Source organism: Porites lutea, chromosome 3, assembly GCF_958299795.1.
Source record: "Porites lutea chromosome 3, jaPorLute2.1, whole genome shotgun sequence".
Taxonomy (NCBI): Eukaryota; Metazoa; Cnidaria; class Anthozoa; order Scleractinia; family Poritidae; genus Porites; species Porites lutea.
In genome coordinates, this window is record NC_133203.1 from 31,611,815 (window position 1) to 31,625,531 (window position 13,717).

Sequence of the window (13,717 nt, forward strand, 5' to 3'; positions counted from 1 at the left end):
CTCCCCACAATATGAAACAGGGTGTGCAAACGGACGCAACATGCAACATCCAACAATGTCGGGAGTTGTTGGCAAACAATATTGCGTCCGTTTGCATCGCGCTTTAAAAGGGGTTAATGTCAAAAGGTTCTTTGCAATAGTATAGGTCACGTTAAATTAATCTGAGGCTATAAGTAGGCTTTTGTACATTCTGCTTTTGCTTCCCCACTAAAATGCTCCACCTTAATGCTCCATTTTTCCCACTAAAATGCTCGGTCTCCCCAAAAAAGTCACTAAAATGCTCGGATAATGCTCATTATACAAACGGTTTTTTTAATTAATTTCAAAGTTTACACTTACAAAAACGTGCAAGTGTTGAAGTAACAACGACAACGTGTACAAGTTCATAAATACAGCCAAAAAAACAGCTGTATTAGGTTTTTTTGTGAATTTTGAGTTTTAGTCTCCATTTTCTTTTAAAAAGCAGGAGCTCATGGGGCATGGGCTCCTGAAAAAATTATTTTTTTAATTTTTATTTTCTCGGAAAAAAATAAAATTAAAACTAAAATGCTCGAATAATGCTCAATGCTTTTGCCTCACTAAAATGCTCGAAAAAATGCTAGCATAATGTACAAAAGCCTAGCTATAAGAATGATGGTGTGATACTATCTTTGAATATGCTGCTGTTACAGTCTAGACAGGACAAGCGTATTTCCTAAATTGCATTGATTAATCGATCGATTGTTTGAGAAAAGGAATCCTTTAGTCGTTGCCAAAACCAGTGTTTAAAAAAAGGACATTAAATTTCGCGATTAAAACGTTCTCAACCTGATTTTATTTTTCAAACGTTTGAACTGTGTTTTTTTTTTAAATAGCGAGACAAAATGAAACAAGCAAAAACATATCAACGTAGTTGTTTCACAACAGAAGACACAGTCAAGGAATGGAACTTACTATGCAATTAAACCAGCTAATAATTTGTCGGTATTTGCCATCAAATTTATCCTGTACAGTATATGTTAGTCATGCCATTCATTTCTCACTGGGATTTCAATTGTCTGTATAAGTATTAAACTCAGTCGCGTGCTTAAATTCCACGGGAATTTTTTTTTCCGCAGGTCTTTAATTTACCGATTTTCCCACAATCGCGAAAAATGAGAAATTAAAGACCCGCGAGATTAAGTACCAATGAGGCATTTCAAAAACAATCTGTTCCTCTTATCCAAAAAAAAAAAAAGTTTTCATGCTATGAAGTAGACAGATCCTGGGATCCTAGGCCGTTAGATTGCCCACCTGAATAAACTGTTCGGCCTGAGAATTACCAGCGCACCAAGCTGTGGAGGACTGTAATCGGGCCATTCCAGGACTATATTGAGCAGATAAACTGGAACTAGCTGTGACTTGATTAGCCTTTATTCGACCGCTGACCATTCCCTGGGCTGTAGAACATTCTAATACAAGAGCAAATCAGTTTAAGCAAGATTAGTTTAGAGGCTAATCTCAGTGGCCGTTGTTTAGTAGAAGGTATATGTATTTCAACTCTTAGCCCCGGGTTTTAAACGCTTGAAATACTATTCTTTGTTATTCTGTGGTGTTCCTTATACCAAAGTTCCAGTTACAAAACAATGCAGGAGTTGAGGGCCGAGAGAAAACAAAAATCTTGTTCGTTATAAGGAGACCATTACACAGAATGGCCGATGTGTTTCGATGGGTTTCAGTTAGGGAGGCTTGCCTGCATTGTAAAATACAACGCATGGAAATATCTAAAGAAATGAATTTATTTCGATCTGTACACGAGGGTAACGTGGGATGATTTGACACCTTTAGGCGTAACAACTAGAGAGCTCAGCTGTAACGGTGTTTGGGGATACGACCCTTTTCGACATCCCTACTACGAGAATTATAAATTTTGTAATTTGTTTGCCCACGGAGCACTTAGGAGTTCTTAAGATCTCGTTGAGCGTGTCCGTGCGTTCCAGATGAATTGGGGAGTCATGGTTTTTAAGGAGAGGGGAAAACCGGAGTACCCGGAGAAAAACCTCTCGTAGCAAGGGAGAGAACCAACAACACACTCAACCCACATATCGTGTGGACGCCACGATTCGAACCCGGGCCACATTGGTGGAAGGCGAGTGCTCTCACCACTGCGCCACCCTTGCTCTCCGAAAAAGAAACAAAGGCCGGTACTCTCAATAAAAACATGGGCCTTTGCTTACCTAGTGGTTGTTTGCAGATATAACCTCTTGCTTCGATGCACCTTAGATCATTCCACTGGAAGCTGTTCTGATACATTTCAATACAGTTGTCATAGAAGTTGTTACTAGGCTCGCTGGAATGCCAATTAATGAAAGTCACTGGACTTCCATCGCTCCAAGTGTATCCTCGTTCCACTGCGCGGTCATTCAGGCCTAGATAAAAGAGATAGGTATGGAGGCGTAAGACATGCAAAATAACAAATAGCAGTAAGACATAGCAATCAAGACCACAGTGACAAACCATTGAGTGGTGCCGGATCCCTCAGTCGTAGACCGGGGCCAGTAGGGAGTGCGTTTTTATCGCTTCGCTTCACGGCAAAGTACATTGTAAAAAATGGGGCAAATTTGTTAGAAATATATTTCCTCCACGTGTTCTTTGCTTTGTAGTCAGGATCAGTAAGCCTTTTATATATGTTGTAAGACATGCATCTAGTATTTAACCCTTAAGCCTCTAGAATCGTCGAGTTTATAGCCACCTTTGTTTGTAAAGGGAATAGAGTTAGCTTGTTTGCAGATGGTTTATCTGTGAGAAAATTCTCGACTTTTAGATTCGACTTGACGAACAGGAGTGCGGGGCGGGGTGACGGGTGGGGGTCGGTGGAGTAAAAGGGAATGAGTAACCTAGATAACATCTCTCCTAATATAACATCCCTACCCTCTCTCTACATCAGAACCACAACTGAAAAGAATCGAGAATCCGCTGAACTCGTGCTGGTTACTTTGAAGCCCCAGAATATACAAATTAGACAAGCGTGGGGTCGATTTCATTCCCTCTTACGAGTCTAGTGTTTGAATCCGGACTTATTTTACCGAACAGCAGCAGGTAATCGGGCCTCAACTGTAACATTGTATAGAGCATGTGCGCCGCGGCCATATGGGAGGAGTATAAAACAATAAAACGATTATCCTTTGGGGAAAAAAAATCATTTTCATGAAATATTTTTTCAATTGTTTACTCCTCCAACATGGTCACCTCGCACCAGACTCGATAATTACATAGTGATTCTATATTGTTTATTTTTAGTTCCCTTATTTTTCCTCCTACTCAATGTTAGGACAATTGGATAAAAGGTTCTTACAAATGATTCCTTTCACGTTAAATAATACAGGGAAACATGCTGGATACAAACCAATCCATAGGTTGCCAAATGCTAACTTGTTTTGGTAGTGATAAGCGATGAAATCTTGCTCGTGCCGGGATGTGATGCTCACTAAATCGCTTCCCTGTCTTTGACAAGCCGCTCTCGCCGCAGTCCAGGGTAGCTTATTACTTTCTTTAAACTGGTAACAATTCTTTTCAAATTTTTCCCATCCAGTAGGACAGCTCCCAAGCACTTAGAAACCAACACAAAACATATCAGTATCAGTGAATTAGGCCCGGTTCAGACGCTGAACTTTTCATGAGCCGAACCTAATTCGAATTAAGGCCGACCCAAACTATTTAGACCGTCTCAATTGATTCAGACGCTGATCTTTATTCCAGCCGAACTAAATTCAAAAGGAGAAACCTGTTCATTTTGGTCAAACTGCTTGCAAAATACGTTCAAATACTGAATCAAAGTCGTCCCAAAGTCGTTCCAAAGTGGAAATTCCCTGCTGGGCTAGGGGTGAAGAAGGGCTGAGCCGTTCTAAATTGAAATAGGCGTTCCTAATTCCATGTATTAGGTTCGGCTCATGAAAAGATCGGCGTCTAAACTGGGCCTTAGTAATCCAAGGAAGTAAACGGTGAGACGAGCAAAACGTGGTGAGTTAAGTTCATGAAAAGTTCATCTGGCTCAGTTAGGTTCGTCTGAATGAGTCTGGAACGTCCAGACGGATAGAACGTCTGAAGATCTCATCCGGGACAAAAGTGGTGTTCCCGTGCGAGGTGGTATCAGATCAGTTGATTGGTTCGACCCGTCCTAAGTTTTAAGTGACGTCTGACCCAACAGACGATCTCATATTAGGTTAATGTAGGTCGAACCAAGAAGAGTTTGGTTCCTCTCATTAAAAGTTCCACGTTTGGCCTTTAGTTTCTTTTAGTCTTATAGCGATATGCAAATTATCTTTACCGCCCAACTTATATTTGTTCTTATGACGATAATGTAAATTGCTTATCAGAACCATTTTTATTTAAAACATCAATGTTTATTTTTTAGAGGAGAGAAACCAACAACTCAGAAAAGATCCACAAGCAAATTTTTTTCTTTTTATCTGTCGCAGTTTTCTCCTTATTTTAATTGAAAGGTAGGTAACATTAAACAAATTCTACGGCATTTAAACAAGCTTAAACCAACGTGTCCTGAAAAAAAAAAATGGATTTGTTCTTACGTTCCAGTAGTAGTTGTTGTTTTTGTTTGTTTGTTAGACTGTATTTTTTGTTTGTTTGTTTGTTTGTTTTTGTTTTGTTTTCATTAGAAATAGTACACGGGAAAAGGAAATGCTTTCAGTTGAAATTTTAGTGACTTTATAGCGGAGCTCTCTCGCGCGAAGCGCGCCAGCGGAGCACCATGGGTAAGAAAATGGAGTAATCTACCCATCCGAGAAAATCTGGTAATCAAGTGACCGTACACCGCCCAAGAGACCGTCCGTCCGCACCACAGGCATACCAATGTAAAATAACTTAATCAACAGGTATGGCAACCCAAATGCAACTCGAGGTTATTTTGGCAGGGAATCGCATGGCCACCGGCGTCTTGTAAAGCTGAGACAACAACAGAGTCAATGAAGACGAAAACGGAAAGCGAAAATTGTTTCTGTATCAGTGTTGTCTAAAATGGAATGTCTGGAATATAGAGCAAGAGAAAGACAGAGAAAAAGAGAAAGTGGGCGGCAGGCCAGCGAAGCTCAACGAGAAAAAGGGTGACAGGGATTTAGAGCGAGAGATAAATAATAGCGGTGGCAAAATGAGAAATGCTAGCGAAATGCAAGGTGGAAATGAGCGGCTGTGAAAAAAGTCAACGGGAAAACGTACGACATTTCCTCCATAAAACGTGTAACTAAGAAGTTTCTGAAAGTTTCGCGTTGTAGTCGTGCAAAACAACGGCAAAGAAATGTACAAAAAAAGTGTGCTGCACGGGCAAAGTTGCTTTTGCTAATTAGACCTATTGTTGTTTTTCACCGTTTTCCGGCGTTGCATGCCTTCGCCGCTTAGTATTACACGATTTTATATTTTGTTTGAACAAACTATAAATATTATCGAGAGCTTCGCTTTTAGCCCTGGCTAAATCTATTTGGTATATACTAAAACAGTGGATACTGTTTTTCGGGCGCTCTGATTGGCTACTCAATCTGTGAATATCCTGCACTATTCACTGATTCACCTCCAGTTCCTCCGAGCGAGCGACGCCAAACTCGCGTAGTTTGCGAGCAAAATACTTTCCCGGTTTGCTGCCGTAACAAACTAAGAAATTTCACAACTAATCAAGCAAGCTATTTCCGAAATACATAAAGAAGGTGACGAAGTTCGGTTAGCAATTTCTAACAGGTAAAGCTTTGTCTTTTTGACTTGAATAGTTATCGATAAAAAAGGTGAAAAAGTTTTTTGTTTACAAATGCAAATTAAGCTTAAGTCTTGCGTTACTTTATTTAGTTGACTTGTTCATAAATAAGCTTAAAACTAAATTCAATAATCTTTTTTACAGAATTACTTTAAATACAAACAGAATTCACAACTCCTTTTGAAGAAACTTCCCCGCAAGAGCTAAACAAACGCCTTCAAAAGTTTTATTTGTCGCTAAGAAAAAGCGACGACGGCGGCCTTTCGGTCATCGCGCGCCAAAATTGTAATCGTTGGCAACAGAAAATGAGTTAAAAACCATCATTTTGTGCTCAATTATCTCACTGTTTTAGTATATACTAAAACAATTATTCACCTCAGTGTCGCGCCAAAATTGTAATCGTTGGCAACAGTAAATGAGTTAAAAATCATCATTTTGTGCTCAATTATCTCACTGTTTTGGTATATACTAAAACAATTATTCACCTCAGTGTCGGTGGCTAGTATTGGATATTTACCTCGCCGATTCGCGGCCTCGGTAAATATCCAATACTAGCCACCTCCACTTCGGTGAATAATTGTTATATATTATACCCACAGTTTGAGACTTACCCGTGGGTGAGATGTGCGGTTCACCTATAAAAGAGGTAAGAAGATGAAATTAAGAAAAAAACAAAGCGCTACAAAGAAAAGTCAAACAAGCGAAAAGACAACTTTGACGACGTGGATTAAACGAGAGAGAAAAAAAAAAGTCCAATTCGAATTTTACACGATGAACTTATTTGACTACAACTTACAGAAACAAATCTACACAAGAAGGCAAAAAGGTATTAATTCTGGTAGCTATAGCTAACTGTCGTCATTGTTAAAATGTGGCAGGCCTAATAATAATTATTATTATAAGAGAAAATTGCATTATAACGTCATTTTACTACAACTTACAGTATTTACTCAACGGGATTAACACATTGTAATCAGACAGAGAGAACACCTTTTCGTATTCTGCAGATAAATCCATTCCTAGCGGAACAATCAATCTCATCCCAAAGCCCAGCATTTGAATAGGAATTGTTAGCAACAACACATGATCTTTGACTCCCCATGTCGTCAGGCTCATTGGCTGCCCAGTAAGTGTATATTGTAACAGAATTGTCGCTCCAAGTGAATTCTGTAGAGCCAGCTTCACGGACGAAGCCAAGCCACAGTCCTCCATTATCGTTCTTTAGACTACGAACGACGAAAGCTGTGGAACAAATTAAGGGCGCACACAATTAGTTATTAACCTGGCCTGGTGAGCGAAAACAATATATACAGTATTTAGGCAACAACTCATTTGGATCACAAGTGGACGCGGGGAACTCAAGATTAGAACATGAATTTTGTTTCACGCTGCTCCTTTACTGTACTCGGGTTTCTAGGCTGTATACCACTGGGGGAAACCTGCAATGAACTAGGATATCCTCAGTACCAGGTTGCGAAATAGCCGCAGGTGTCCCATGGTTTTATTCCCGACGTTTTAGTTTGTTGCACACTCTTGGGGTACGTTCCATTGGGATTTTCCGGAGCAGGATCAATGATCTGAGATCACTCAGATCGTGATGCGTCAAAGGAACCGACGGATCCGTGAGCTGGGTGGATTCATCAGCTCCTATGACGCGTCATGACCCAAGTGCTCACAGATCACTGAGTTTGATCCAGATTATCCCAACGGAACGCACCCTTACATTTTCCAGATAACTACAGAAACTACCACGCGCTATTAAAGCTGATAACCTAACTAAATTTAAACTTTCAGCTTTGTGTGCCAAAATGTCTCTCGAGAACTATCCCTCACTCCAAGACAATATTAAGGGAAATCACTTGAAAATTAACAATCTTAATTTATCTTGTCAATGGTAAAACGACAGACTGATTCTTCTTTCTCACCTTGTTCGTAGGGACTATGGACACTCATTAAATCTCCCCCACTCTCGCGCTGACAAGCTTCACGAGCTTCCTGCCAGGATAACTTGACGTAAGACACAAAGTAACAATCGTCGCCAAGCAGCTCATAATGTGGTGGGCACGTTCCATTACTAGGTGGACCTTAACACACAAAAATAATAACATCATAAATAATACTTCAGTAACGTACGTTGACCTTGAATCGCTTTGAACAGTCATACGAGGGCGAGAAGTCTAAAGCGAGAAGTCTGAATTAAGCTAAAACCATAACGTCTGTTTTCACACACATTGGACAGTTAAAATCAGCGTGCGTCTTGAACGCACACAAGCGCAAGACTTCTAATAAACTTTCAGTCACGGTGATCATCTACGCAATTGATAGCGAAGTTAAAGGAATGCAGACTCACCAGTAGTAGGACCAAGAGGAAGAGCTCCTGTAAAAAAAAAATTAAAAAAAATAAATAAATAAAAACAGGTCAGTTCATTATAACGAAGCATACATTTTAGTTGGAGCAAAGAACGTCGATGATGTAAATCATGTAACCATACACAGTTTTTGAAAACAAAATCATATTTTGTTATTTATTTATTTTTACAGGGTAAATACTAATATATCATTGTTTTAACACGCTGTCTTGAACGAAGTGAGGTCTTTACTCAAGTCAAAGGTTGAGGTAGTCTACTGGTTGTCTACTGGTATTTGTGTGAAACGCTTGACGTAGAAATATCACTTGTATAAAAATAGACCCCAAAGGCCCAGTTCTAAGTCTTGATTGAACACATACCACGTGCATTTTCATGTTTGGAGTGAAGCAATTGATCAGTTGTTAACATTAGCTTAACAGCTTCTATTTACCACGCACCTGTTTCACATATGAATCCTTTCTTTTGACTGCACGCCACGTTGTTCCAGCGACCAGCGTTTCCACCAGCCTGTGTTAAATCAACACAATCCAAAGAGTAGCCAAACCCTTTCGGCTGCTTGGCATTCCAGTTTGTGTACTTAACTTGGCTGTTGTCTGTCCAGAAAAATGAGCCCTCCAAGAAAATGTCATTGAATCCAATCCAGAAATTTGTTTGCTTGTCCTGGAGCATTGTAGTTAAGAAAGCCTGCTCATATCTATATAAAAAAAAATAAATAAATAAAAAAATAAAAATAAAAATAAATAAATAAAAACGTAATAAGTTACGTTAAAGCTTTACAGGGTCGCTTTCCATTTAGGCAAATGCAAAGCACCAGTAGCGCGACCACAAAATATCGACTGCGAATGTTCAATTTACTGTCATGTAGTGCACTAAGAGTTTCGTTTTGGGGTACTTTTCACTACATAAAACACTTTCCAATTGTCCATTAACGGTTTCAAAATTTTGGAGAGGTGTCCGCCTTATAGAGAGTATAGTTACAGTAAAATGATTGAAAAACGGTAAGGTCCAACACCAGGTGTGCGTGAGAGGTGTCCTTATGGACGCTTCCGTTAAGAGGGAGTTGAATGAAGTAGGAACTCACAATGGCCTGATCTCCAGTTGGCTTGATTAGCTTAACGGATAGAGCGTTGCGTCAGGCCATCGCAAGGATCAGGGCTAGGTTCCCGGTCAAGCCTGAAAAATTCCCAGGTTCTTTTTCAACTACTTAGGGTCATTTCCACTTTTATATTTAGATGCTTGCCTTAGCCATGGCCTCAATTAGAATCATTTATCTAACAGCTTTTCGCAATACTCACTGATCATCAACAGTGACAAGATCACCCTTCATGCTTGTGTTTAAACCTCTTCTACACACATCTCTTGCGTTTGTCCAGCTTTGCAGGGAGTCCGACACAAAGAGATAACAACTTTTGTCATAGTTCACCCATCCATTTTTGCACCTACCAAGAGCTAAAGCAAAAATATTAAACTGTCATGAAGTCCAAAGAGAACATTAATTCACATTCTTAGATTTGTCTCCTAGCCTTCGCTGCGGCCCTCCTTTCGTTACAAAAAATCTCACTTCTCTCTTTAAAACTAATTTACTCACTGCTCAATTCGAGGGTTACCATTGATTTTCAAACGGTTACTCCGAAGCGACACTCAGTGGCATGAGTTACGCGCAACAACCTCATTGACAAATCACAATTGATTTCAAGAAAAAAAACAATGATTAACAGTAAATCTACTAAATCTGCTCTACTTTAAAGGAAGTACCATTTCCCTTTGTGAAAGGACGGGCTCCAGGGATCAGTTTAAAAAAGAAGCTAATGTTTATACGTGAATACAATCTCTGATTACCGTACGACTGTTTATAAAGCAGTTCCATTTTACTAGGTACCTTTATACTGGTATCCCTGGAAACATTTACTGGATAATATTATGCTCTTTTTTTACTCACTTGGTCCCGGAGTCGGTGGAATCAGGGTGAAGGCAGGTATGAGAGAATCTGTACAACAAGAAAGAAATATCGTCACTACAAAACTGAAACAGAAAAGTATAAATTTCTTTCAGCGACGATTTCACTACATGAAATTGCTGCGGACTTGGAGCACAAATTGCTAATTGTGGCATAGTTGCCGTCTAGATTTCGGACGGAATGCCCCGAGAATGTATGCCTTAAAAAGGGATAGGCCACGGGAATATTGTTTTACGACAAGTTTGTGCCGAAGTCATTTCTTAGTGCATATACCTATACACTATATAAAATGTCCCTGTGGTGTTGTGAAGAAGGTATCATTCAAGAGAGAGAGCACTAACCATAATATTTTTTTAGGTGAATTTGCCAGGCACGGCATTAAAACTAGAAAAATTGGCCCATTCTTTTATTATTATTATGTCGCAGTATGAAACTTTGGAATGCTGTCCACATTATGAGTAGTATAGGGCGCATAGCGTAACCTACACCACTTGAGAAGCTATACTTAGAAGTAAAAAAAGGTCGATACGAAACCTAATACAATCCTAAAATACATAGTGATATGAATCTCTCTACTTAAAAAGCCAATTTAGAATATTATTAAATTCTGATACTCTGTAAAACTTTCGCTATCTCTACTAAAAGCTTATACATAGTGATATAAATCTCTCTACTAAAAAAGCCAATTAAGAATATTATTAAATTCTGATACTCTGTAAAACCTTCGCTATCTCTACAAAAACTTATTTACAATAATATCAAACTCTAATGTTCTAAAAAATCTAAGTAAAAACGTCAGCAAGCTTGTGTTTCTAGATTTCTAGAGAAAAAACAAAAAACCTAAAAACTGAAGTCCATAGCGCCCTAACTAAGTATTTATCTTAAATGTTCTGGCAATGTTTAAAGTGTTTGAGATGACCGACTTCTGCATCCGCTCAAGTACGCTCCGTGCTCTCGCTCCAAGTAGCTTCCTCACCGACTTCTCTAGGTGTTTAGAGTAACCCCCCAGGACGTCAATTATTACGTTGTACTGTTCAACCCTGTCACCATTGTATCTCTGCTTCAGCTCCCACACCATGGGCCCATACTTGAGTGTCTTTTCCTCATCTTTCTTAGCTCTACTCTCAATACATGGGCAGCTCATTTCAATTGTGCAGACTTCTTTCCTCTCTTGGCTGACAAGTCGCGCGTCGATCCGATTTGCTCTAACTTCGTGGTGCTCTGCATAGATGGGAATATCCCAAAACGCCTCACTCGTGGTGTTCTGGTAGGCTGGTTTTGGCATCACCGATGAGTACCATGGTGGAACCTCTTCCATTAACCCATGCTCTCGCAGGAGCTCAAAAAACAGAATCTTCAAAGCTGCATTATGCCTGTATAGGTACTTGGTTTGTGCCAGGGAGGAACATCCAGCCAGAACATGTGCAACACTCTCAGCTACCTTCCCACATAACCTGCATAGAACTTCGCCGTCGGTGGAGGTTTGCGTCTTCTCCTTTGTGTAGAGCTTCGTAGGTAACAACTGCTCATACAATTCATACAAGCCCGCGATGGTATGTGTAGGGCATGTAGCCCAACCTTTTAACCATGCAAAGCAGCTGGTTATGCTTAGGCTCTCATCTTCCCATCTGATACAGAATAACTTTCCTTGCCACTTTTTGTCTTTAGCGATCTCCAAGAACTGCTTCTCTTGAGATTGCTCCAACAGATTCCCAGCTCTTGCTGCAGTTACCACCTTTCCTTCTGTTGTAACACACACGGGATTTACGGTATCAAGCTGAAGTGTGATGTTGAGTTCTTCAGCGTACTTAGCTGCTTCCTTTACAAGCGACTGGTGGCCTGATGCCATGGCGTGTTCTTCAAATTCTCTAACTGCTTCCACAGTCTGGACCGGGTTCTGATACAATTTCAGTAGCGATTTGATTTTAGTGATCTTGTACTCGTGTTCGACTGATCGCAGGCCTCTGCCCCCTTTCTCCCTCGGTAGATATAACAAAGAAGTCAGGCTAGCTGGGTGCTTGCCACCGTTCTCAACTATGATCTTCCGAGCTGCTCTGTCCACATCTCTTAACTCTGATAGAGGCCAATGCTGTGTCCACATTAGGTACCGCAGGACCGGGAGTGCATACTGATTAGCTGCCAGCACACGGTTACAATCAGACAGGGGGCTGGACCATATAATAGATATCCTGCGTAGATACTCTTTAGCCGCGCAAGCTAGGGCCAGCCGTTCATCCTGTCGAACGTTCTCTAGCACCCCCAGGAATTTGTAGTGTTTTCCTTCCCCAAGAGCCGTGATGGTAGTTGTCTCGTCCATCCTCATACCAGACTCGTCTAGCACTTGGGCTCCCCTCTTCACGTGTACCACTGAGCACTTTTTCTGATTCCAGTGGAGGCCGATGTCCTGCATCGCTCCTCTAGTCTGTTTCAGCACTCGGTTCAGCTTGCTCTCGGAGGCAGCAAAAACCTTGAGGTCGTCTATATACAGGAGATCGGTGACTTTGACTCCTATAGGCTTGGATAACCGGTATCCCTCTGTTGCCCGCAGGCGCCACGCTACAGGGTTCAGGCACAGTGTAAACAGTCTAGGACACAAAGCTTCCCCCTGGGGTAGACCCTTCATGAACCTTATTTTTCTAGAAGTCTCTCGCCCTTGCCTTGTTGTAGCTACTACTTTAGTATTCCAGCTCGCACACAACTTGCGTATAACCTCACCCAGCCAGACGGGAAGCCTGTGTACGTCAGTCATTGCGCATAACCAATCATGATCGACGGAGTCGTAGGCTTTGCGCACGTCAATCCATGCCATACTTAAATTCCGTTTGCCTCTGTGACAATCCAGCATTACTGTTCTATCGATTAGCAAGTTATCCATCGTACCGAAACACCCTGATTTCGCTCCTCTTTGCTGGCCTTCCATCAGCCCATAATAGTCAAGGTGTTGGTGGTTTACATCTTGCCTCCTGGCACCCATGGACTTATACATGTTATTCAGACAAGTAATAGGTCTTTGATTTTCACTGAGGAACTCGCCTTCTTTCGGAATGACGGAGGTTTTCCCTTCAGAAAACCACTCGGGGTAATCTTCGTCGCTCTTAGAAACTTCTTTGAAGCTCTCGACCACACCCTCGTGCAGGGTGCTAGCACGTTTCCACCAAAAGTTAGTGATTTTATCACGCCCTGGCGCACTCCAGTTACGCTTCTTGGAGAGGACTTTGACCGCTTCCGCTACTTCGAGAGCCCATTCGTCGCTTGTCGGTGGTGGTACTTGCTCGTGGATCGCGAGCTTTACTTCCTGCAACCAGGCTGCGTTCTTATTCCCAGTCCCCTTCTCTTCCCACAGCTTTCTCCAAAACCCGCTCGCCTCTTCAATGTTTTCAAACATTCGCAAATCATCTCGAGCACGTGTTCCAGGATCTTTATATCTTGGCCGCTCATTCTCTTGGTCGCTCTTCAACATCTCACTCAAATTCGCAAACACTCTTCCAGGGACCGTGTTAAACTGTTGGTTAATCACACGCGCGACCTCTTGTTTCTTTTTCCTGTCAAACACACGCTTTAACTTTCGGAGCTCCGACTTTTTTTTCTCCATGTAGCTAATCAAACCTGCCACAGAGATGGCTTTGCATTCTTTTTGGAGGTGAGACCTATTTTTCCTTCCTTTTTTCCTTTTTTATT

At 41.1% G+C, this 13,717-nt stretch overlaps 2 protein-coding genes across 2 annotated transcripts in view; both read right to left on the reverse strand.

Moving 5' to 3' along the window:
- Window positions 1-13,717, reverse strand: part of LOC140930932 (uncharacterized) — a 61,728-nt gene that overhangs the window by 12,760 nt on the left and 35,251 nt on the right. Inside the window, exons 29-38 of the mRNA XM_073380648.1 lie at window positions 10,022-10,069; window positions 9,378-9,531; window positions 8,520-8,776; window positions 8,064-8,090; window positions 7,639-7,797; window positions 6,704-6,955; window positions 6,325-6,348; window positions 3,365-3,568; window positions 2,196-2,387; window positions 1,273-1,430 (exon numbers count right to left, since the gene is read on the reverse strand). Of these exons, the coding sequence (XP_073236749.1) occupies window positions 1,273-1,430; window positions 2,196-2,387; window positions 3,365-3,568; window positions 6,325-6,348; window positions 6,704-6,955; window positions 7,639-7,797; window positions 8,064-8,090; window positions 8,520-8,776; window positions 9,378-9,531; window positions 10,022-10,069 (1,475 nt within the window). The remainder of the gene's footprint in view (window positions 1-1,272; window positions 1,431-2,195; window positions 2,388-3,364; window positions 3,569-6,324; window positions 6,349-6,703; window positions 6,956-7,638; window positions 7,798-8,063; window positions 8,091-8,519; window positions 8,777-9,377; window positions 9,532-10,021; window positions 10,070-13,717) is intronic.
- On the reverse strand, window positions 10,809-13,631 carry LOC140929954 (uncharacterized). Its single transcript, XM_073379633.1, has one exon. It carries the CDS (start codon window positions 13,629-13,631, stop codon window positions 10,908-10,910), a length of 2,724 nt encoding a protein of 907 aa, XP_073235734.1. The 3' UTR covers window positions 10,809-10,907.

Excerpts from the sequence above, each read along its gene's own strand:
- LOC140929954 (XM_073379633.1), bottom strand. The coding sequence starts at position 13,631 with ATGGAGAAAAAAAAGTCGGAGCTCCGAAAGTTAAAGCGTGTGTTTGAC.